Here is a 25422-nt window from a genome sequence, read left to right on the forward strand (position 1 = left end):
GCCATTAAAGACTGGTAAACTACATGTGGACTACTTTTAATAAAAATGATTATGGAAACTGCTCATTGTCGGTAAATACAACAATGCATAAGGCAAATGCAATATTTAAACTGGCATCTTTGTTTTCCCACTATGGACCATACCAACCTAGACTCTCTTTGTATTGTTCCTTGGTGATTGTAACAAATAAACTATCAAGCACGAGTTCCCCCAATGCAGACTGTTAATTAATGCCTGACCGAAAGAGTAAACGACTCTGGAAAATCATTACACTACAGTTAGCAATGTATCTACAATTTCCACCTTCACTTCCTCATTTAACTCCTTCACTTCCTCATTCTGGCCATGTCATGACCCAGTTTATTCCTGCATACAGGCAGAAACTAAAAATCTCTGAAATTGTCGTGAGGAAATCCAAAAAGTGGTCCAGTGAGGTAAAATAATATCTTCAGGCTACTTGGTCTGTGCCAACTGGGATGTGTTCAGGACTGTTACCAGTAGTTTGGACGAGTGCACAAAGTTCAATTTAAATTTAAGTCATTTCCCTTTATATAATGCCAAATCATAACAACAGTTGCCTGAAGGAGCTTTAAGGTGTGAATAATACTAAGAAAACAGAGAAAACCCCAACAATCAAATGACTCTCTATGATAAAACAGGAAGACCAGGTGCAGGCTGTGCAAAGATGCCCCTGAGACAATCCAGCACATACCAGCAGGGTGCAAGATGCTAGCAGGCAGTGCATACATGTAACTCCATAACGAAGTGGCTGGCATAGTTTACATCTGTGCCGAATATGGCCTGGAAGTCCCAAGGTCAAAATAGGACACACCCCCGAGGGTGACTGAGAATGACTGAGCTAAGATCCTCTGGAACTTCCCGATACAAACAGATAAACTGGTGATGGCGAACCAACCGGACAGTGATAGCTGTAGCTATGCCAAATAATAGCAACATCAGGAACATGAAAAGCTGAAGAAATACAAAGGACTGAGAGAGGAACTCGAAAACAATAGGATGTTGCAGCCTTGCCCTCTTCATCCAGCAACACATTCATACCTTAAGGCACCCAGTCAGACACACTGAAAATCAGTATGTGAACAGAAAGGGAAGTAAGAAAGGGAATATTGGGGAAAGTGCAAGAAGACATGCAGAGTCAAAAGTCTGTCACAAAACACCCCACCCCCATCATAGTAGCTGCATTCTTGCCTTATCAGTATTCCTCATTCTCTTTATCTCTAACACTTCAACGGCTTCCAATATTTCTCCCAGCCATCATTATAAACAGTCATCAGTTTGTCTCCATGAGGAAGAAATACGCAAAAAAAACAATCCCAAAAAACAGTAATCAAATATTCAGGTCCTAGTTTGAAACAAACAAAATTAAATATATTGATGCATGCTCAATCACCTGGGTAAGAAAATCTCAGAAAGTTGATTCTGTTCATCTGGACATTGCATTTTCAGCAGTACGCTACATTTAGGTCAAAGTCAAATTCAGCTTTATTGTCAAAATTTGTATGTGCAGATCAAACAGGGGAATTTGAAATTGCATTGCTCCAAAGGCCCTCAGTGTTACACTTAAACAATATAAAAGATAAAAAGATAAAAATCATATGCGCAATACAGTACAATGAGGGCTGGAATGGCCATCGGGCATACCGGGCATTTGCCCGGTGGGCCGCTCGTGATTTTTCGTTTTTATCGGCCGACGGGGTTTTATTTCTTTTCTTCTTCCTTTTTTTAATGGTATAAATGAATGGTGGTGGATTGGCCAGTTGGTCATGATCGACTCTGGGCTGGACCAATTACAGAAGGAGGTCGAACTTTAAAGTTGAGGTGAAAAGGAACGCGATTTGTCCCGTACTACTTCAGCTAGAAAGTTGCTAATTCAGTCATGAAACTGATCAATGAAGTTTCATGACTGAAAGAGGAAACCAGCGGAGGTCGCGCTAAACAACAGCAGCACGTTTAAGCTTGATCAGCTGTTGTTAGAATTTATTTAATATTAATTTCTAGTATCAGCTGATGTTTGCTGGAGCCACAGCTGTAAAAACTGCTGGTCATGATGTCGGTTTGGATATCTGGTGAGAAGGAAACATGAAGATGAAACCAGGAGATGTCCTTACTGAATCATCAGAGCTGAACAGGTGACGGGGAAACAGGTTTACCTTTTAGGTGACATGAATGAGGTGAAGGGAAGTTATGAAGTGTTTCTGAGAGACAAATAACACCAGGATCCTTTTCTAAGTAGCTGACAGCTACGTGTGCAGGGGCGGGTCTAGCAAAGTTTTGCCAGGGGGGCAGGTAGGGCATTAACAGGGAAAGGGGGGCACAAAGAAATACTTTTCTTTCTTATTCTTATTTAAAATGTCTAGCTTTTAATAAATAATTATCTGAATCTTACAACCAAAGTTTTCATCTGATGTAAAATGTACAGAAATCCATTATAGTATTCAGTAAATATTAAGTCTAGTATATACCCTTGTAAGTTATAGTATTCTTTCCTTTGGGAAGGTACCATCTGTGCAGTCTGCAATTCTGTTGAAGAAAGATGTTGAATCTATTTAATTACTGGAGAAAAAGAATAGATTTCTGTGCATTTGTTTTATACGTGCATTAAATTAAAATCAGTTTTGTCAATTAAGCATCTTGAGGCAGAGGGTACGGGAGTGGTTCCCTTTTTTTTCTTTTTTTGCTGGGAGTTGGCAACCCTATTAGTTAGGTATATGTAATTATAAATTAAGTTGTTTTATATTTTTGCTAAGTACTGTTTAGAATACCAGAATAGGGAGGCTGGTGTAGGTTTAAGTTTATTATAAAGGTTTTATGGATTTTCCTGTAATACCATGGTGGGCCGGTCACTAGTCAAAATGCCCGGGCTGATTTTTTGTCCCAGTCCAGCCCTGAGACCAATACAATCTTATATACACAACAGTTTGCCATCCCGATGGCAGCAAACTGAAAAGACTGTTGGACGGACGAGTGGAGTCACCTGTAATGCAGAAGGCTTTTAAGGTGAGGCAGGTGCAGCAGATGTCCTGGAGGGAGGAAAAAGAAGTACCCACAATCCTCTCCACTGCTCTCACTACTCTTTGTAGCTTTTTCCAACAGGACCCAGTGCAGGAGCCGTACCACACAGTGATACAGCTGGCGAGGATACTCTCAACAATGCTTCACTAGAAGGTGCTCATAATGGGGGTCGAAGTTCTTGCTCTCCTCAGTTTGTGGAGGAAGTAGAGTCGCTGTAGGGCTTTACTGACCATGATGCTGTGTTTTTTTGACCAGGAGAGATCTTTATCTTCTATAAACAACTTTAAAGATCCAATTTCCCACAGGCCTCAGCAGACTTCTTGCTGAATTCCATTTCTACTAGGACCTTAAATGATATGCAGTCACAGTAAGTGGTGTAGAGCACTATTAATCTTCTCAAAAATAACAAATCACCAGGAACAGACAGTCTAGCTGCAGAATTTCATGAGGTTTTTGCTACTGAGCTAGCTCGTTTTTATGTGAAGGAACGTCTCAATGAAGAAAGTCTTCCACTCACTATGACTCAGTGACTGACCACACTGATTCCCAAACTCACGAAGACATTTACTTGATTATTCTGATTCTGATTCATGTTATTTTTTTAGATTTTTATAAAGCCTTTGACACTGTGGAACACCAGTCCATTGTACAGTCCTTACATAAATTTGGTTTTGAAAGTTACTGTTGTTAATCCATAGAGACTCTATACAGAAACGGCAATGGCTCAGTGAAACTAATTAGTGGAACCTGTCCTAAAGTTGATCTGTCAAGAGGCATTAGACAAGGATGCCCTGCATCTCTGTACCTCTTTTTACAAGATCTTTAGATCTCACATGTATCTCACTGCTGGACAGAAATCTGATAATCAGTCAAATGGCTGATGATACTGCTGTTTTTCTGATGAACCAAAAACACGTCTGCAGCTCTGGAAGCGTTCTCTAGAGCTTCTGGCGTAGATCTGAATATTAACAAGTGTGAACTTAAGGAATATTTCAGTACATCTATTTGTACTATACAAGTTAAAAATGAAGTGAGATACTTGGGAATAATAATTACTAAGGATCAACCAAGAGGAACATCCTTAAATGTGAAATCTGTCTTCCAGAAAACTCAAAGTAGACTAAACCAGTGGCCCCTAGAGATCTCTTCTTAAGAGGAAGAGTTTTGATCACCAAAGCAGAGCGAATTTTACGATTAATATATGCAGCTCTGTCTATCCATGAGGAGAAAAAAACTCTTAAATGTTGCTGAACTGCAGAGCTCCTTCAGTGACAGACTGCTGCATTCTCGATGCATGAAGGAGTGTTTCGCAGGTCTTTCCTCTTCTGCAGCTGTCAGACTCAGAACTGCTCCCAACAAACATAGATGTTTACATCAGCACTGTAACTTGCACTATTTTATCAACCGATTCACACTATAACCAGGTTTTGCCTCTTATCTGTATTTAATTTAATTTAATTCAATAATGATACAGTACTCTGCTTTTGGTAACTGCTGGGTCTGTGTTTCCACAAGCCTCGCTAATTCTAGAGACTTATTCATCATGAAGAAAACAAGACAGTCGATCGATCGATTACTCGCGCAAGGGAGGCCTCGTCTGTGTCCACCACGAAAATGACCCCAAATCTGGCTTCCTCCCGCTGCCTTTTATTGAGAGACAGTTCACACAAAACACATCACAGCAAAGCAACGCCCACATGGTCCTAAGACCAGGCATTGTATGTATATGTGTGAACTTCTGTAAGAATGTGTGCGTGTGTGTGTGTGTGTGTGTGTGTGTGTGTGTGTGTGTGACCTCCTGCTGACCACAGGAAGCTTAGATCAAAAAGCACAAGGATGTGTCTGTAATAAAACACTACAGCCCCCCACCCAGAACCTCGAGAATCTTGGGGGAAGGACAGTGGAATTCCTTTCATCAGAGGTGGCATAAAAATGACAACATTTAACAATTCACTCCAACAGAACCATTGTCCTTGGTGTAAATATGTAAAAACTGTATGTTTCTGTTCTGTGTCTTGTGTACTGTTTGTTTGTATATGTGTCTTTCTTGCTGCTGTTACACACAAATTTCCCCTTAGGGGCCAATTAAAGGATTATTCTACTCTATTCTAAATGACACTGACAAGATGATCTTTAGCTTTGTGTGGAGAAATAAGACTCAGTATTTAAGGAAACTTGTTCTCTTGAACACATATGATAAAGGCGGTCTAAACTTTCTGGATTTTAGCACTTTAAACAACACATTTATCATTAATTGGGTAAAAAATGTACAAAAATATCTCAACTCCACTTGGAATGTTATTCCTCTCCATGTGATAATTAAACTAGGACCCGGTCCACGCAGACCGCGAAGGCCGGGTCCTCGAAAGATGCGGCCTAGGTTTTGGGACACAGCTTAACAATTATATAATTTCATATGTCCGTTATTAATAGTCGAATCTTCAGTCCTGGAGCCCTGCTGATCCATGCTAGCAGGGGCGGGACTTTATTTTGATGGGCATATCATGCGGCCAATCACATGCAAAGACAGACTGGGAACATATCACTATGTAAAAGAAGATAGGGGACAGCCGGGAGCCGGTGTTGCGCCCAAAACTGTTTTCCAATGTTTCCGTATGTTTTTTTTTTATGTGTAATATCCTTACGTATGTTGGTAAATAGACTTCGGTGAACAGGGTTTACAAAGGGGTTACATATAAAATTTAAAAATGACCTGTTTTTCAAGTATCTTTATAGCTCTGTCTTATTGTACTTAGATTATAACCAATCCGGTCCTTTTTGTCCACTTAAAATATGTTTACAGAACTATTTTTTATATTTGTTGCAATTTCCGCTGTCAACTTGAACTAAAAAAAAAAAAGACATTTTTAATGTCAAGATAAATAAAGGATATATAAAAGCCACTGCCAAATACTGATTGTGGCTTCTACCTTTTTACAGGATTGTTGTTTGTGGCTTAAGATGATGAGGGATACATTTGACATATGTTTCACGTATTATAGACCAACAAGTTATTTATAGCAGTTTAAATAGGAGCAATCAGTTTTTGGCAAATACCGGAAATCGGTTTTTGGCAGCTGGCGATCATTTTTGGCACAACACCGGATTTAAATGCAAGCATCTCGGGAAAGAGTAAAGAAACGAAAGAAAACATAAAATGAGCAGCATCTGGCTAAATTTCAGTAATATTGTTATTGTAAACCGCAAAGCTGAGTGCAGACTTTATAAGACTAGGACCTGGATAAAGTCATACCCGTTTTTCTTTTCAGCTATTTTCCATTGTGCAGGATTCAAATTTGTCCAGGCCTTAAACCTCGTGTGTGTCTCCCTAGTAGTAGCAAATCCATAAAAATAGTTGGGGGGGTTCTGACAATACAGAGTTAAAAATTAGCTTCCTTGAAAAAGACTAAAGTGACAGTTTAGTATTGAATATTACTTAAAGTATATACAAAGTGTCTTTGAATGGCATAGATGCAGAAATGTCTGCATGTAGCACACAGCTATGGCTCAGTGTCTGAGTGTCTAAATGAGTCTCACAGGCCTGAATGTGCACTGCTAAAGATATTTCTTAAGAGTGATAGGTGGCCTATCATGTAAAATGAGTTTGACACCCCTGCTCTGGAGTAATCAGCTTTAAGTCTGGACCCCAGGTTGAGCAACTCGAGGGCAGTCAGAATGTTCCAACTCCTTTGTTGTCATGAGGTGCCTGTAGCTAAGGAGGTAGAGCAGATCATCTGCTAATTAGAAGGTTTTCTCTTCCTTCAGACAAGGTGAGTCAAGTTAATGCTACAGAGTTCAACTTTGGTTTAATCTTTGGACAGGGTGCGACAGAAATACCCAGTGCCCTCGTTCAACCATTCACGTTGGCAAAAATACTGTTAATGTAAAATAACACTAAATGATAAAGTTTGTAACAATCCATATACATTTGTTTTTTAGTCGTTTGCAGGTTATCTAATATGTTTTTTCATAGGACACATTACAGTGTTCAGTAAAAATATTTTAAAAACTGAAATCTTTTGGACTCTAAAGTGCACAAACACTTTTTTAAAACTCAAAACAGAAAGAGAGAAAGAAAGGAAAAAAGCAAGTTTACGGGGTCCTCGGTGCATGATCTGCCTGTCTGTGTGGACTTGGCGCAGTGCAATGGAAACATAGTTGAAAGTGGACCTGATAATGAAGGCTAAACCCTGACTGTCCCTGATGGAGCCCACTGCTATTTCCATCAACAGTGGGACGTGCTGGAGATGGAGTACTAAAATAGGCCACACATACTGTTCAAGCAGCATGTGCAATAACCCTGTTAGTTTATCAAATCAATGGATTCTTCGTATTCTACCTAAACGTGGAAATTACTGGAGCGATCCACCCAAAAAGAGGAGATGAGTAAACTGAGCGTCTGACAAACCTTTTTATCCCCCATAGTGTTGATGTTTTATTCAATCATTCACAGATGACAGTGTTGCCTCACAAACAGGGAACACATAAATAGACTCCATTTCCCATGACCCCCGGCAACCTTATCCTGCCAGGCGGCCCTGTTGTACCCACTGAGATGCAACCTTATCCCAATAGAAGACAACACTATTGCTGCCAGTGTAGAAGCTGCCCATTTTGTGGGCAACAAATGGATTGTAATGACACCATCAGTACAACAGCACACTGTGTGTGTGTGTGTGTGTGTGTGTGTGTGTGTGTGTGTGTGTGTGTGTGTGTGTGTAAGGGGGAGTTTCTGTGACCCAGGCCAGGCTCAGGCCCATTAGATGAGCATCAGGTAAATCTGCTAGGCGCTATCATTTCATTTGTGACACAGTAGTTCCTTTTAACTCAGTTTGAAATGCAGTGTCTGATTTTTATGTTCCACAGCTCTACTACATCATTTTAGCAAATGCACTATTAGGATCATGAGGCACAACGTGAGCGTATGATAGTGGATGCATGCAAATGTATCTGCAAAATTTAACAGGAAGCAGTGGCTCCCTGGTAATCCAGAAGCAAATTAAAAACCCTTTTCCTCACATAGAAGGTCTTGAATAATCAGGCCCCATCTTATATTCCTCAGACCTCACAGTACTATATCACCCGAGTACAGCACTATGCTGTCAGACAGCTTACTTTTGGTTCCTTGGATATTTAATAGTAGAATCAATCACTTTTATAGAGCAAAAAAATATAAAAATAAAATTCTAAATTGTCTTTCTCTCTCACACACACAAAACTGTGCCATTTGTACTAGAAAATAGGATCTATCAGTAATGAACAATATCTATTGCACAATTCCAGCTTTTGACTTCTACATTAACCATCAACCACAGTCTGAGATGAGGACAATGGAATAATTGATCATATGTTATGCTATAATCTCACACCAGCATGCAGAGAGGAGGTGCAACATTTAATGGACTGGTGTAGAGTCAACAACCTGTGTCTGAATGTGGACAAAACAAAAGATTTCAGGAGAGCACAGAGAGATCACTGTCCACTTAACATTGATGGAGCATCTGTGGAGGCTGTCAAGAGCACCAAATTCCTTGGTGTCCACCTGGCGGAGAACTTCTCTTCCCTCCATCATAGACACCTATCACACCCACTGCATCCGCAAAGCCACCAGCATTGTGGAGGACCCCACGCACCCCTCACATACACTCTTCACCCTGCTGCCTTCTGGCAAGAGGTACCAGAGCATTCGGGCCGTCACTGCCAGACTGCCGAACAGTTTCTTCCCCCAGGCCGTCAGACTCCTGAACACTGAGTAACTGCACTGACACACACACACACCTCCAAGTTACTTTTTGTACAATGCTCAGTTTCCACTGTTGTGTCTATATCGTTCTGCTCTGTCTGGTGTTGCACTCTTTGTTTTGTTTATTTGCAATTTTTGCACATTGAACTTTGTAAAGTCCTGTGTTGATTGTCTGTTATATGTCATATGTAGCTTCATGGTCTCGTTTCACTGTGTACTGTACCACTGCACATGGTTGGAATGACAATGAAGCCACTTGACTTGACTTGCTTAGGGAGGGGCAGCGACTGGGTGGCGTGAGGGGAGGAAGACTGGACAAAGACCTCCTCTGGACTCCAGATATTATAATAACTAATAATTAAATGCAGAGAGGTGTATAAATACCAACAACAAATAGTAAGCAGGTCTCATAGGCACAGCCTATGGGCCTACTTCTAGCCAACTAGAAGTAGAGGACCGCAGTCCCAACAGCTGAGTGATTAAGGTAAAATTAACGTGGTAAAAGTCAAGTCAAGTCAAGTCAAGTTTATTTATAGAGCACATTTAAAAACAACCAAGGCTGACCAAAGTGCTGTACAGTAAATACAGATAAAAATACAATAGAACACAATTTCGTAATAACACCTCGCTGATAAAAATAAAATAAAAATATATAAAACAAATAAATTAAACCTTTCTAAAAGCCAATGAAAAGAGGTGAGTTTTAAGAGCGGTTTTAAAAGTTTCTAGGCTTTTGGAGAGTCTGACGTGAGGAGGTAAACTGTTCCACAGTCTGGGTGCAGCCACAGCAAACGCCCTCTCTCCCTTTGTCTTTAATTTATACCTGGGAACATCTAAAAGCATCAGGTCGGCTGACCTCAAAGATCTCCTGGGGCGATAAGTACTAAGGAGTTCTGACAGGTAAGAAGGTGCAGTGCCATTTAAAACCTTAAAAGCCAGCAATAAGATTTTAAAATCAATCCTAAAGGCAACTGGGAGCCAGTGGAGAGAGCAGAGAACCGGAGTGATGTGGTCTCTTTTTTTTGAACCGGTCAACAGGCGAGCGGCAGCGTTCTGCACCAGTTGAAGGCGATGTAGACAGGAACGATCTAGGCCAGCATAGAGGGAATTGCAGTAGTCTAGCCGTGAAGTAATAAAAGCATGGACCACTCTTTCTAGATCGTTCCTGCAAAGGTAAGACTTGACTTTGGCTATAATCCGCAAATGATAAAAAGATCCCTTAACTACAGAGCTGATTTGTTTATCAAGTTTAAAAGCATTGTCAAAAATAACACCAAGACTCTTAATGGAAGAAGTGCAATCGGAGGTTAGGGGTCCCAAAAAGTCAAGAGAGAAGTTGGGATCTTTAGGAAGCCCAAACACAATGACTTCAGTTTTGCTTTCATTAAGGTGTAAGAAGTTAAGAGTCATCCAAGTCTTAATGTCAGACAAGCAGGAGAGTAGCGGCTGCAAAGAAACATTGCAGTTCAACCTCAGAGGGAGGTAGATCTGAATATCATCGGCAAAGATGTGGAAGGACACATTATGTTTACGGAGCACATCGCCCAGAGGGAGCAAGTACAGAATAAACAACAGGGGGCCTAGTATGGACCCCTGAGGTACGCCACAGGTTAAAGGAGCTCTGGGAGATGACAGTTCACCAAGGTGAACAGAAAAACTCCTATTATTCAAATAGGACTGGAAAAACTTTAAGACAGTGCCCTTTAAACCGACACAATGTTGAAGGCGGGATAGCAGTATGTTGTGATCAACAGTGTCGAAGGCTGCTGTCAGGTCCAGGGTTACTAAGACAGCAGCACAACCAGAGTCAACAGTTAAAAGCAAATCATTAAAAACTCTCAGAAGGGCGGTTTCTGTGCTATGCCGAGCTCTAAAACCAGACTGGAACTTCTCATAGAGATTGTTATTGTCAAGAAATAGCTGGAGCTGCGTGAGGGCGGCTCCTTCCAGTACTTTAGACAGAAAAGGGAGGTTGGAAATGGGCCTATTGTGGCGGACCACCAGGTGGCTCCACTCACACACAAGTTGAAGGGAAGTGTGGGGGTGGAGATTTTGGCGCTGACTATATGTGAAGTTCTGTCAGTTAATAAAGTTGTTGGAGTGAGACACAGAGACCTCTCCTGTCGTTATTACATACCTCCACATTGGTGACCCCTGTAGTGAACATGCTAAGGCTCGACGACGAAGCCAGCTCTGGCCTGGAAGCATCGGCGGCCGCCGGACCTTCACCTCCGCCGATGGCTGCGTTTGCTGTGGCGCTTAAATTGCCGGATTTTTGGCTTCACGATCCTCCTTCATGGTTCATGCACGTAGAAGCTCAGTTTGCTCTTCGTGGAGTTTCAGCCGACGACACTAAATACCACCATGTGGTGGCCTCACTTGACCCGCTGTCAACCCGCCGTGTGATGACTCTCCTCCGGGATCCCCCAGCCCAGGGCAAGTACGCCGCCCTCAAGGGGCTGCTGCTGCGGCGTTACTCCCTCTCTGATGCTGAGCGGGCCGAGAAACTCCTTTCCATCGCGGGCCTGGGCGACGGCACCGCCCTCGAGCTCATGAAGAGCATGCTGTCCTTGCTGGGCACGGAGGATTTCTCTTCACCCACCTCTTTCTTCGACAGCTGCCGGCTCCAGTGCGCGCTGGCCTTGCCAACTCCCCGCTATTGGCCACGAAGGATTACCGCTCCCTTGCGGAAGAGGCGGATCGCATCCTCCTGGCTACCAGGACTTTCGGCGTCCAGACGGTTATTCAGGACCCACCAGCGTTTTCCCCCTCCCCCTCACCGATGCTCCACGGGCCCTCCGACTCGTCCACTGTGGCCGGAATCGCTGCACGGCGGCACCGCGGAAAGGGGCTTTGTTTTTATCACCAGCGTTTTGGAGCGAAGGCACGGCGCTGCCTCCCGCCTTGCAGTTTCCAGACCCAGGGAAACGGGCATGTCAGCGCTCTGTAGCAGCCGCGACCGCTGGCAACAAGGAAAGGCTGCTTTAGAGGACTCACGCTCGGGGAGGCGTTTCCTGGTGGACTCCGGCTCACAGAAGAGCCTTCTTCCCCCGGCTGGCTCGGACAGGCTAGCTGAGGGTTGCGGGCCATTGCTAACAGCGGCTAATGGCTCTCCCATCAAAACCTTCGGTGAAAGGTTGGTGACTGTTTGCTTTCACGACCGTGACTTTCAGTGGAACTTTGTTGTTGCTGCTAGCTCTGTGCCTATAATAGGCGCTGATCTTCTTTGTGCTCACGGACTACTGGTTGATGTGGCTAACAGACGTTTAATTGATGCTGTGTCCTTTTCCTCATTACCCTGTTTGACTCGGGGTGCTCAGCCCGTGGTGCATGCTAACTCAGTAGATTCGGGTGACGTTTTTCAGTGTTTGCTTTCTGAGTTTCCCTCACTCTCTGTCCCCACCTTCTCGAGCACTGTGACGAAGCATGGGGTAGAGCATTACATAACTACAGTAGGGCCCCCGGTGTTCGCGCGCGCGCGCCGCCTCGACCCCGCCAAACTGGCTTTTGCTCGGGAAGAATTTGCCACCATGGAGCGTCTGGGCATCGTGCAGCGTTCGAACAGTGCCTGGGCTTCTCCGTTACACATGGTGCCTAAATCTGATGGTCGGTGGCGACCTTGTGGGGATTTCCGCCGTCTTAATAATGTCACGGAGAACGATCGTTATCCCATTCCCCACATCCAAGATTTTTCCGCCCATCTTGCGGGGACCTCGGTTTTTTCTAAGATCGATTTGGTACGGGGATATCACCAGGTTCCCGTGCGCGCGGAGGATGTCCCCAAAACCGCCGTAATTACACCTTTCGGCCTTTTCGAGTTTCTGCGCATGCCGTTTGGCCTGAAAGGTGCCGCCCAAACCTTCCAGCGGTTGATGGACTCGGTCTTGCGCGGGCTGCCCTTTGTTTTTGTATATCTTGATGATATACTGGTGGCCAGCAGCTCGAAGGAGCAGCACATGTTCCATCTGCGTCAGGTTTTTCAGCGTTTGGCGGAGCATGGACTGATTATTAATCCGTCTAAATGCCAGTTTGGGTTGCCCGTTCTCGATTTCCTTGGGCACCGTGTTTCCGCCGAGGGCGCGGTTCCGTTGCCTGACAAAGTCCGAGCTGTTTCGGAATTTCCGCGTCCCACGACTGTTAAGGCACTGCAGGAATTTTTGGGGATGGTGAATTTTTACAACCGTTTTCTCCCCAGAGCGGCACATCTGCTGAAGCCCCTTTATGGGGCGTTAAAGGGTAAAAAAGCTAATGACCCCGTTGACTGGTTTCCGGACAGCATCCAAGCGTTTTCTGATGCTAAGTCAGCGTTAGCTAATGCTGCCCTTCTGGCCCACCCATCCCCCTCAGCGCCGATTGCGTTGACCACTGATGCGTCGGACATAGCGGTGGGTGCGGTGCTGGAACAGCGAATCTCGGGTGTCTGGCAACCGCTCGCCTTTTTCAGCCGTACGCTACGTGACAGCGAACGCAATTACAGCGTTTTTGACAGGGAGCTACTGGCGCTCCACCTGGCGACTCGTCATTTCCGTTTTTTTCTCGAGGGTCGTCACTTTACCGCATACGTGGACCTTGACGTTTGCCATGTCCAAGGTTTCCGATCCATGGAGTGCACGCCAGCAGCGCCAGTTGGCAGCCATTTCTGAGTTTACCACGGACATTCGGCACGTGGCTGGTAAATCCAATCATGTGGCTGACTGTTTGTCCCGTGCGCTGGTTTCTCCCGTCTTTCTCGGCATAGACTACTCCGCCATGGCTGCCGATCAGAGCGGTGACCCTGACATCCTCGCGCTTAAATCCACCCAGACGGGCCTCATACTGGAGGACAGACCCGTGCAGGACGGTGGTCCCCTCCTCGTCTGTGACGTTTCCACCGGCCGCCCTCGCCCTGTGGTTCCCGCTTCCTGGCGTCGTCAAGTTTTTGACTCGGTACATGCTCTCTCTCATCCAGGGGTCCGGGCCTCTGTTAAACTGGTCAGCTCTAAATTTGTTTGGCCAGGCCTTCGCAAATCTGTTAAGGAATGGGCGTCGTCGTGCATTCCCTGCCAGCGCGCGAAGGTTCATAAACACACCAAGGCGCCCCTGGAGCCGTTCTTCATACCCGGCAAACGTTTCGATCATGTGCATGTCGATCTGGTGGGTCCCTTGCCGCAGTCACAAGGTTTTACGCACCTTTTGACTGTTGTTGACCGGACCACCAGGTGGCCGGAGGCGGTCCCCCTGGCGTCCACTACCGCAGCAGTGGTGGCCAAGGCGTTTTTGTCGACCTGGGTCTCGCGTTTCGGCCCACCCGCGGACATTACGTCAGACAGAGGCCCCCAGTTCATTTCCGAGCTTTGGTCGGCCATGGCTGATGGACTGGGGGCTAAAGTCCACCGCACAACCGCATACAACCCGCAGGCTAATGGGATGTGTGAACGGTTCCACCGGTCGCTGAAGGCTGCCTTTCGCGCCTCCTTAAAGGATGGCAATTGGGTTGACCGCCTCCCGTGGGTTTTGCTTGGGCTGCGCTCTGCGGTTAAGGAGGATCTCGGCGCTTCCCCAGCTGAGCTAGTGTTTGGTCAGCCCCTCCGCGTGCCTGGAGAATTCTTGCCTGAAAATCCTCCTCCCTGCTTCGATCCATCGGTGCTCTCTCTCACCCCGCTTTTGCACTCGCTTCGGGTTCCTGGTCCGGTGCACCATTGCGTGCCTGACACCTTTGTTCCAAAGACTCTAGAGACTGCTAAGTTTGTTTTTGTCAGGCACGATGCCCACAGGACACCGCTGCGGCCGCTGTATGACGGCCCGTTCAGGGTTATTGAACCGGGCCGGAAACATTTTGTTTTGGATTTTGGGGGTCGAAGGGAGACTGTGTGTGTTGACAGACTTAAACCAGCACATGTTCTTCCGGACAGTGATGTAGTGCCGGCCCAGGCCCCTCGCCGTGGCCGACCTCCTGCGCTGGGGTTGACAGTCTCTGGTTTTCCCCCCAGGACCACCAACGTTTGAGCCTCCTCCTGCCTTTCCTGCTCGCCTTCACCAGCCTCGTTCACAGGATGGACCTTCCTCTGCCTGTTCTCTCCCTCCCAGGTTCAGTCGTGCGGGTCGTTTGCTTAGACCCAGGGTCCTGGACTGAATGGAGACCTGACTGTGTGTTCAAGGGGGGGTATGTGTGGCGGACCACCAGGTGGCTCCACTCACACACAAGTTGAAGGGAAGTGTGGGGGTGGAGATTTTGGCGCTGACTATATGTGAAGTTCTGTCAGTTAATAAAGTTGTTGGAGTGAGACACTGAGATCTCTCCTGTCGTTGTTACATACCTCCACACTATAGTTAGAGAGTAGGGATGGATCTAGATTAGGCTTTTTAAGGAGAGGTTGAACAACAGCGTGCTTGAAGGGTGTTGGGAAACAACCAGAACTGAGGCAGGCATTGATCAGGACCAGAAGGAAAGGTCCGACTGAGTCCAGAACCTGCTTCAGAAGCCGAGAGGGGATAGCATCGGTGGAACAGTTGGTAGTCTTAACCTTGCAGACTATTTCATGCAGCTGAGAGAGAGAGATTGGTTCGAACTGATTAAAGGCAGAATGGCACAAAGACAAAACACAGGGATTGGAAGGTGAAGATGGAATGACAGACTGCAGGGAGGAAATCTTGTTTACAAAGAACTTTAGAAAGTCATTACAGAGGGTGGCAGAAGGTGTGAGGCTGGTGGATGTGTAAGGATTTACAATGGAATTTAAAACACGAAACAGAGTCTGAGGTTTATGGACACTACTGCTAACCAGGTTTGATATGTAGGAGAACTTGGCCTCTTTAACGGCTTTCTGATAGGTTGAAAGAGAGTCTCTGAGGATATTAAAAGAAATGTGCAGCTTGTCCTTTTTCCATTTTCTCTCAGCACACCTACAGGTGCGCCTGAGAGCACGAACAGAGTCTGTAATCCAGGGTTCAGCGTGAGCTTTGGGACGGAGTGTTTTTAGGGGAGCGATGAGGTCCAAAATAGAAGTACATGTTGAGTTGAAAAGAGCAGTTAAATCTTCTGCACACAAGGAATCAATCCAGTCCACCGTGGAGAGCTCAGAGTTGCTAAAAGTAGCAGAAAACTGAGATGGTACATGGGTATTGATGATCCGGTGACGGCGTGAAGGAGGTTTAACTGCAGCATCAGAACAATGTGCAGTGGCAGAAAATAGAACAGGAAAATGATCGGAGATACACGCACTCTCACAAATTTCAGAGATGTGGATACCCAAGCCGTGAGACATGACAAGGTCCAAAGTGTGACCCTTCTCATGTGTGGAGCCAGACACACACTGAGTAAGGTTGAAGGAATCCAACAGTGAAACAAAGTCTCTAACCAGGGGTTTAGATGGACAGCACACATGAATATTCAGGTCACCAACAATAAGAAAATGATCGAAATCTACTGAAAGCCCTGAAAGGAATTCCCCAAACTCACTGATAAAGTCCTTGTTAAATTTGGGAGGACGATATACCACTGCAATCAGTAACGGAGTGGATGAGTTTAGTTTAAAAAGCTGTAGTTCAAAGCTGGAAAAAGAGGAAAAAGAAATCTGATGGCAGTCATAAACAGATTTAAAAACACAGGCGAGGCCTCCGCCTTTGCCAGAGGACCTGGGAGTGTTTAAAAAACAACAGCCTGGAGGAAGAAGCTCAGAGAAAGCCACAGTCTCACCAGCGCGTAACCAGGTCTCCGTCAGGAACATAAAATCCAAGTCGTAAGAAGAGAAAAAATCCTTGAGCAGAAACGTCTTATTGGAGAGGGATCGAGTGTTGATCAAAGCCATAGATAAGGTGAGATCAGTAGCTGTCATCGAGGTTGATATGCGGGTGAGTGGGCGTAGGTTAGAGTTTGTAGCACCAAATCTGCGGATCCGTGGCTGTAGGAGAGCCGATGACTGAGGACCCGGAACGGAAACAGCGAGCGACGGACCCGGAGAGTCACGCAGGAAGGGAGCAAACACCAGGCGTGGGCCGGAGATGGCAGAGAGTCGCCTACCAGAGGAGAACGCCGCCGCCGGCATGGCGAGGAGTGAGCCAGATGACCGAGGGAGGCGCGGGCCAAGAAGCGGGCCTACCGGTAAAGCCGGAGCAACAGCAGGCGGAGTTTGAGAGACGGTTTTCACCCAGGGTCCTCTGGGCCTGAGTGAGCCCCTCACCGCAGCAGAGTAGCAGAAACCCATCTGAGCGAGGGGAGGATCAGCCAGGCAGGAGAGTGATAGAAATGCCTTTGTGCGGGCCAGGAGACCACTTCGCTTCCCTCGTCTTCTCCAACGTTTTTTCCGGTGTAGCTTGGGAGGGAGGAACCAGGTGCGACGTAGGTAAGGTGGAATACCATCGAACAGTGGAGGCACACCGCTTGTTTGTCCATCAAAGACAGAGGACAAAGGTGCTGACACTGCTGAGTCTCGAATAATGAAGAGAGTTTGCCGGTCATAAGTCCGGAGCGAGTTGATTTCCACAGTTAAGGCAAAGAACAGCAAACAAAAAACCAAAAAACAGGAGGAGTGACGGCGAGCCGAACATACTGGCGCCATCTTGTACTAAAATTGGCTTTTACTCGAGTAAAATGAATGCCTATGTGACCATCAACTATGGCTAATAGTGTGGCTTTTAAAAGAAAAGGCAGCTAAGATGCTAGTAATCATTTAACTTTACACTTAAATTGTCAATAGTTTCAAATTTAAGGTTGTGGGGTATGGTAATGAAATGGCCAGGTTTATATTTGCTAAATAAGGATCTTTCCTGATGCTCACTATAATTTTTTGAAGGAAAAAAAAAAAAAATCAGAAAAGGTCTGTTCTTCAGCATTAAAGTGACAATGGTCAATCTTTCTACTACTGCACAGCAACTGTTGATAATTGGGAAACTTCATTCTGAACACTGCTTATGTGTGGCCAATTGCATTGTGAGTTCTCTTCCTTTGGGCTCTGCCCTCCAGTCACTTGATTCATAGAGTGAGTGCATCAAACTGCAGCAGTGCTTGCGCAGCATATTGAATGGTTTGTGTGCATTGCTGCAGATTCTGCATGGGTAGGTTGTTGATTGCATGAGTGACAACAAATGTGGCCATCAAATGAAGTTATTTGCTCAGATGATATATTTTTCTCCCTTCGTACCCAAATATAATTCCATAGCATTTTCGGTAGGAGAAACATCCCTCTCAACTTCTTCAGCCTGAAGGTGGAGTAAGACCTCCCTCTGGTGGTACTCTAAAACACAGGCCCACCAAGAACACCTTGAACAGTGAACAAAGACTAGTCAGTCATCTCTAATTAAAATGTACCGATCTTCCAGTGAGTGTATTACACTACGCAAACAGTTGACAGAAATCTGGTTCTCCATGCTGATGACCTCAGGCAACTGAAACTAGCAGCATATGATGCATCACAACTACACCACCTTAAACCACTGCAAATTTCAGTGTAATACACAGAACCTTCCCAGTTATAGCAGTAGCGCTCCTTTAAAATTGATATTCCTGCACAGGGCAGATGCACTGTGATAGATGTTGTATAACCTTAAAAACAAACGCTTTAATTCAAAGCAGAAACAGACAACAGGTGTTTTCCAGGAAATATTTAATTAGAATTTCCAAATAATCTAAGGACAGGAACTGATAAAACCAGACTGATGTTTCTACAGAGAAAAATTATGTCAGACCCTTGATCAGCCAAGAGTGACGGCTCCATCTTCTCGCCCGTTTTGCTTTTAAATATACATGAGAAGTAGCACCCCTGGGCCCTGAAGAGCAGCAGGAGCTGAGGACATAAATACAGTGGCTGCTGTGTGCTGTAGGAATTTGGGGGTTTAAATGTGTTGCTTCTGGAGAATGCAGCTCAGTGACAAGATGGGTTACTCTGTAAGACCGAGCTTCTTCTTCAGGGACTCGGGCATCTCAGGTGGAGGGGGGCGTGGCAGGCGGAAGTACACCTTCACAGAATCGTAGATGAACCACTGCAGGGCTGTCAGAGTACCAATCATGATGATACGGGCAATAAGACCCTTCCACACACCTGAAAGAGACAGCAGTCCGTTATTCCTCACCTCACAAAACAGTGGTTCAGGTCAATCAAGTCCTACTTCAGTAGACACAAAAGCCACTTTGCTATCCACTGAACACAAAAATGTGCTAGACACAAAGTCATCATTCAACCCTACTTGAATGTAAACCAAGTACAGGAGGTGAGCAGTGTAAAAGTGAATTGTTCACAAAGTTGCACTCCTGAACCCCTGAGACACAACTGAGGCCTGATTGCAGGTATGCCATGACTCAAACTCCTCCCACAACATAGGAGCTGCTGAGAAGCTCTGCTCCTCCAGCAGTGGATGGTCTTAAACCTCGTTTCATACTACTGCTGATGAAACAACTGAAATAATGTTGATACAAACCTTTGGGTCCCAGCCTCTTGAGGACCTGCATAGCAGTGCTGCCCTTCTCTTTGTTCAGCACAGACACGACCGAGTCAGCAGGGTGGGACACGATGGCACAGAACACACCAGCTGCACACAAAGCAACGAGACATTAGAAACCTCAACCTTGATTTTCTAGCCTTATACAGCAAAAATGATTGGAGTTTACTTTGCATGCTACAACTAAAGGTCTAGTAGTTACTCAAAATACATGGCAGCATTTAATCAACATCAGCAGGGAAACATCCCCAAACTCACCAATGTAACCAGCCGTAAAGGTCACGACCAGCTGCTCAGGTTTGGTGCACTCACTGCGGGGCTTAGGGACAACATACTTGTAGAGCATCTCCACAGTTCGCTCAAAGCAGGCAAACTTCATCATGGTGTAGGGGATCTGCCTCATCCACAAGGGAGCCACTCCTTTATAGAAACTGGGATTACAGGCAAAAAACAAGGAATGAGCTCGGAGACACTTGGCACTAGAACTTCATATAGAGATAAATATCCCCTAATTTTAAAGTAAGTTTTAGGCTCAGGTACCTGTGTAGCTTACACATTTTGCTGGTTAAATGTAGTTTAAAAAATAAATTTAAAAAAAAATCACTCCAAACTGTCTTCCAGCTCTATGCAGAGACTATGTCGAATGTGTCCGTCCCCCAGGCTCGCTGCACTGGGAGATCCCTGCCCAGTGACAGGGTTGCCAGTGCAGCAGATGGGCTGGGGGACAGGTAGACTGTTCTCACACGCCAATGACTCAAGCACCTCCAACTGTACAGCCAGAAAGCTGCTGAGGAGCTCTGCTCAGAGAACAGTGCCCTCCAGAGGTGGATCTAAGGAGCGTGTTAGCATCACAAACTTGTTCTCCGTTTAATTATTCAATCAAGTGCTACCACACGTTATGGAACAAACTTACGCCCAGAGGCCCTCCTCTGCATACATCTTGGGGGCACACTCTCTGAGGGTGTTAGCATAGCCTGGCTGGGTCTGGATACGGACTTTGGCAGCCTCCATTGGAGCCAGAGCGATGTCAGCGAAGAACTCTGCGCTAGCTGAGGCAGCCAGGTACAGGGAGGTTCTCCACAGGTACGTATTCTCCTGTTGGTCACACAGTGGGAGAAAATAAGAGTAGTTCCAAGCAAGTCACACATAGCCTACACTGCATTTACACACATGAAGAAGGCAGTTCAGATTTCTCCAAAATAATGTGACAACTCAGAGCAGCTTCATGGTCAATAAACGCTCAAAGGACTCCTTTAAACTCATCCCATCTTTCTTCTGTAGACCAGAAGCATGACTCGTGCCCACCCTGCTTTGGCAGGCGTTCCCAGTCAAGTGTCAAAAAGTTCCACTCACCTCTCCTAGCAGGTCACTGTAGAGGATCTTGAACACTTCATAGAAACCAAACTTGCAGAGTCCCTGCATGGAGTAGCCAATGAAGGTAGGAGCCCAGCCCTTTGCCAGACCTCTGACACCATCTTCTCTCACCGTTACTGCAAATCCATTGCCAATGCTCTTGTATTTATCAGGATTCACCTAAGGAACAGAAACACTGGCGTGATCACCATATCAGCTCTGAACACAGGGGTTTTAGGGGTAGTGTTGTCTGCAGGTAACCAGCACCAGAAGGCTGACACTAAGAACATACTTGGACTGGAGACGTCTGTTTTCATGTCAGGTTACTGTTAATAACACTTATAATAATACTGTGTGAGGGCAAATAGAGTCATTTACTGTTAATTAAACTTGTCCATTTCTGCTTTGCTTGGTTTAACAAGCTCTTGTACACTCAGGATCCACATTCTCAAGAAGCAAACAGTTGTCTTTGTTTGTTCAAAGTCACTTCAACTCAATGACTGATATTTATTTTAATATACAATAATTCGTAGACTCCTTGCTAACATACTCATTAGTTGAAGGTTTGAGAGGCTGGCGTAGATGCTGGCTACTGGGAGGTTCAGCTTCCATACAAACCTGCAGACGGCACTTGACAAGGTCGAGGGGCACCACTGCTGTGTGTGTTAGGCCGCAACTCAGGATACCCCCAAAGCCACACAGAGCATAGTACTTTGAGGAGCCAAACTCGCAGCTGACTTCCTCTGTGGTAGAAGGGAGGGGACAAAGACATGCAGCATGCAAGGTCACATGCAACAGGACAAAAATCAACAAACACAGGGCCAAGTAATGGAAGGAGTCACCACTGAAACACCAAATAAGTGTGTTTTGCTCCAGGTCGCAACTGTTTCAATTCAGTGCCAACACCCTTCCATTATGGATGCCTCTGTCACCAACATGCCACCAATCATTAGGACAGTATGATCAAATCACTGTACAAATTCAGTATGAGCGGTCAGGGACCACAGTAATGTTTTGCAGTTAGGCAGTTCTCTCTCCTCGTTTACTGCTTTTCTTAACACACTTCAAACTTCCAACAGATCGGCAATATGTCAGTAAGTCTAAAAACAAATGCAAAACATTAGCAGGATCCCCAACTGATTAAAAACATGGTCTGATTAAACTGAAATAAAACAATATTCATTTCATTGGAATGATTACACACAGCAGAGAAACTGTCGTATCAAACGTACGGCTGTCTTTGCAGTCCTGTTAATGAACAGTCAGTGTGTTGCCTAAGCCAAACTCAGCTGTGTGTAATAAAACTGTCAAAAGAGAAACTGTTCTCCCTCAGGTCGGTCCTTCTGACCTTCAGACACTGGTCCTCTTCTGTGAGTGGCATTCATTTAACAATACCGTGAAAAATCATGCAGGTATGTTATGATCACTCCAACATGTCAGATTAATGGGAACTAATGGCAAAAACAAATTCACCACAACTATGCTGGTGACATTTCTCCCATGGAAAGATGCATTAATTTTTTTTAAAAGGACAAACAGAATTATGGTAAGTGGGCCAAAGACGATGGCAGCAAGCCGCAGCGACAGACCTGCATTCGGCATTTGACCAGATCGAGGGGAACGACAGCTGTGTGTGTGGTGCCACAGCTCAGAATCCCACCAAAGCCACACAGGATGAAATACTTCTGTGAGCCGAACTCACAACTGTCTCCCTCTGAAGAAACACAGGACAGACTTTAAGAACAGGGCAATATGAGCTCAGCATGACTGAGTCTGGAGCAGTGAGCTTATGGAAAGTTTGTCATCCACTTTTCCTCTTACCCAAAGAGCTTTTTACTGCCCGTATCATTTAACTAGGAAATTGGATATTTTGTCTTCCAAACTTAAACAAACACTAACAAACGTAAAAACTGCAGTTTCTGTTTCAAAAACAAACGATCCAAGCTTGATGTCAAATGGCTGGGCCTAGACTTGAGCAGGGAAGGAAGTTCAAATCTTGTGCTGAGACTTGGTTCTCTGAAAACCTGTTTGCAGACTGCAAGGCCCCAGATAAGAACACTGTTGTACTGTGTACCACAGCCATTGCGCCATCTGCCTTCAAAGGTGACCCCTGAGCAGCTCAGAGTCAGGGTCACATTCATTTTTGTTATAATTAGCGTTCAGAAAATCCTTAAAGTGTGTCAAACAGCGCATTGCTGTGCAAAGGCTGAGCGCTGCTGTGTCCTTCCGTGTCCTCCACGGGCGGCCTGTATGCAGGGCAGGCCCGACTGCTCCAACATCATCATCCAACAGTCCTCCGGACCACCTAACCCGTACATAAAACAAATCGAGTACACGTGCCTGCTCAAATAGTAAGTCCGACTACATATAATGTGCGAAAGTAGTTAGCCGCAACCGGGTACATCTGCTCAGCTAAGCTAACGCTAGCCTTGCAGCGACCTTTCGGAGTCTCGGCCGGCTTTACCGTCTACGGTGGCAGCTGCTGCCAATCGTCGGCTCCTCTGGCCCTTATGGCTCTGGAGGGGTTCTTCCACTTTCTGCAGGGTGAAGAGGGGGGCGCTGAACGGGTTGGCCCGGGCGATCTGCGTCAGTGTAGTGGGATACATGGTGGCGTCCTGCCGGCGGAGCTGCAGTGCAATGAGAGACAAGGTTAGCGTGAGCTAAGCTAACTGCTAACACAACCAACCCACTCGCGAGAGTGGGTCACGTGCTGCTCAGCTTAGTTTGACTGTCAGCAGGAAAATCTTGGCTTAATGACCTCAACGCACCTAAACTACAACAGTTATCTAACGTTAATAAAAGTCGCCGAAAGGTTACCAACCAGCTGTACATGAGCTCAAAATGCACGGCAGGCTAGCATTACACTGGCTTTAACGACACGGTAAAATGCTATGCTACATCAAGCTAACGCGACCTAAAGGAGGAGTGTCTGCGCTTCACATTAGAGACAGAAATAAAATAAACCCGCCTTTCAACATGAATCGCGGTTTGACAGTTACACGTCCATAACAAACTAATCGCCATTAATTCTTTCCTCTGTTCTCTCTGAAGAAGAAAAGCACGACTCACTTTCAGTGTCCTAAGATGGCGCCTCCGCTTCGCTGTAACCGGCTGCTCGAAGAGGCCGAATGACCTCGCGCTAAAATGATTTGTCCTTTCGTGACGTCACCAATAGTGGGAGGTGGGGCACAACAAGTAAGTCTTCAGTCGTCATCAAGGCGGTCCTTGTCGACAGGTAAGACTGGGTAGTTGAAACACACTGGACTGTCATATTATATTCAACATTCAGGTGTTTGTGTTCTATAGAGTGACTTCTAATTAGAACTGTGAGAGGAACACCTCTCATAGTTCTAATTAGTTCTCAAAGTTCCGGCTGGGTAAAGCTTTGCTCTGAAGGTGTGATGAAGCCCCTTTGGAAGTACTGACATCTGCTGGTCATTCGATGTACAGCAGCCCTGCTGTGATAATACATATGGGCTACAAACACAGTGGATATGTTCACGTAATTATGTATCAGTTGCACAATACTCATGAAGTCCTGTATAAAATATTTTTATATATATATAAAGAGAGAGAGAGAGATAAAACGATTTGTTTATTCTCCGAGGAGAGTCCAGCAAAGCCTAAGAGCTCAGAAAAATACAAGAAGTCCTTCAGGAGGAAGCTGGAGTTCAAGCTTCAGCAGAACACCACAGGGGATGTGTGGAGTGGAATGAAGAAAATCACTGGGTTTAAAGTGACAACCGGTGGGCAGCCTGGAGATAGGAAATGAGCTGAACAGTTTCTTCATTCACAGCCCATGTCCACATGGGTCACGGAAAGACTGGCCCTGGCTCACCTGGGCAGTTCCCAGATCAACCAAATCTGGAAGTGGATGATACATTAATCTACATGCTCCAGAGAGGTTACGCCAACCTAAATAGTAATGACTGCACGGCCAGGATCACTCACGCATTTCACAACACCAATTGCCTCAGGGCAGTTTATATTTCTGGGGGGCACCGAGTCTTTTCCAAGCCAGCCGAGAGTTATCTCCAGCATGTCCTGGGTGTGCCACTGAGCCTCCTCCTGGTACGACCTACTCATTTTATTCAGGTGTGTTGCAACAGGGACACATGGAAAAGTTTCAGGACACCGGCCCTCAAGGACTGGACTTCCAGACCCCTGCTCTGGAGGATGCTACAATGATCAGTTTGTCGATCTCCCGTTTCACTCTTCACTCAATCACAAACAAGACCCATAGATCTTTGAACTCCTCCACCTGGGGTAGTAACTCATCACTAACCTGAAGCAGGCTCTACACCCTTTTCTGGGTGTGAGCTTTTTCCTGGTCCTTCTTTCAGTCCTGCTTTATTTTGACGGTTAGTTTAGTTATGCAACTTTGAGTTCTCTCCCTGGTTTAAATTCAGTCTGTATTCATTTCCCCATTCTCTGTTCAGTTATCGTCATCTCTGGTTCAAATTCCTGAAAATATCCACTGTGTGACCAGCACAACAGATACCAAGGCCAGGGTTATTAGACAGTCTGTCATGACCAGAAACGGCTCTTAACATTACAGCGGTTAAAAAGAGTTTCCAGTTATGTATGTTAGGTACACTATAGATTTCCCACTGAAGCATAATTCAGCCATTAGACTGCATAGTTATAGTGGAAGGCACTGTAAGTGTTAAGGAGTAAGACTGGTTTTCTCCTGACCTTCCAGTAACTGCTGACAGTGCAATAATTGTCAGTAGTTACTGAATAACTGAAGCCTTTCATTGAACTGCCAAATAAACACATTGGTCCTCTCTTTCTGGCCGGACACGTGGCAGCACTTCTGCTATCATTTGTTTGTATTTAACAAAATAAAAGTGCAGACATAAGTGTACACATTAGTTTTT

The 25422-nt window shown here is 45.5% G+C and overlaps 1 protein-coding gene and 1 non-coding gene across 3 annotated transcripts; both read right to left on the reverse strand.

Moving 5' to 3' along the window:
- Positions 1-18340: 18340 nt before the first annotated feature.
- slc25a3a (solute carrier family 25 member 3a) lies at positions 18341-23761 on the reverse strand. 2 transcript variants are annotated; one of them, XM_085382106.1, is made up of 8 exons: positions 23612-23761; positions 23007-23169; positions 22132-22256; positions 20543-20722; positions 20103-20284; positions 19448-19620; positions 19169-19279; positions 18341-18792 (listed from the first exon to the last, which is right to left on the reverse strand). In XM_085382106.1, the coding sequence occupies exons 2-8, from the start codon at positions 23146-23148 to the stop codon at positions 18632-18634; spliced, it is 1074 nt and encodes a 357-aa protein (XP_085238232.1). In that variant the 5' UTR covers positions 23149-23169; positions 23612-23761; the 3' UTR covers positions 18341-18631. The 2 variants fall into 2 exon arrangements, with proteins under 2 accessions (XP_085238232.1, XP_085238231.1); XM_085382105.1 differs by lacking the exon at positions 22132-22256 and adding an exon at positions 21161-21285 and having other exon boundaries at positions 23612-23760.
- Positions 19834-20033, reverse strand: LOC146653070 (small nucleolar RNA SNORA53). The gene has a single exon (XR_014907788.1). It is a non-coding gene; the product is annotated as a small nucleolar RNA SNORA53 (small nucleolar RNA).
- Positions 23762-25422: the final 1661 nt, after the last annotated feature.

The sequence above is a fragment of the Rhamphochromis longiceps genome, linkage group LG15 (genome assembly GCF_057381845.1).
Source record: "Rhamphochromis longiceps isolate RC_006_pf linkage group LG15, R_longiceps_female_GT1.1, whole genome shotgun sequence".
Taxonomy (NCBI): domain Eukaryota; kingdom Metazoa; phylum Chordata; class Actinopteri; order Cichliformes; family Cichlidae; genus Rhamphochromis; species Rhamphochromis longiceps.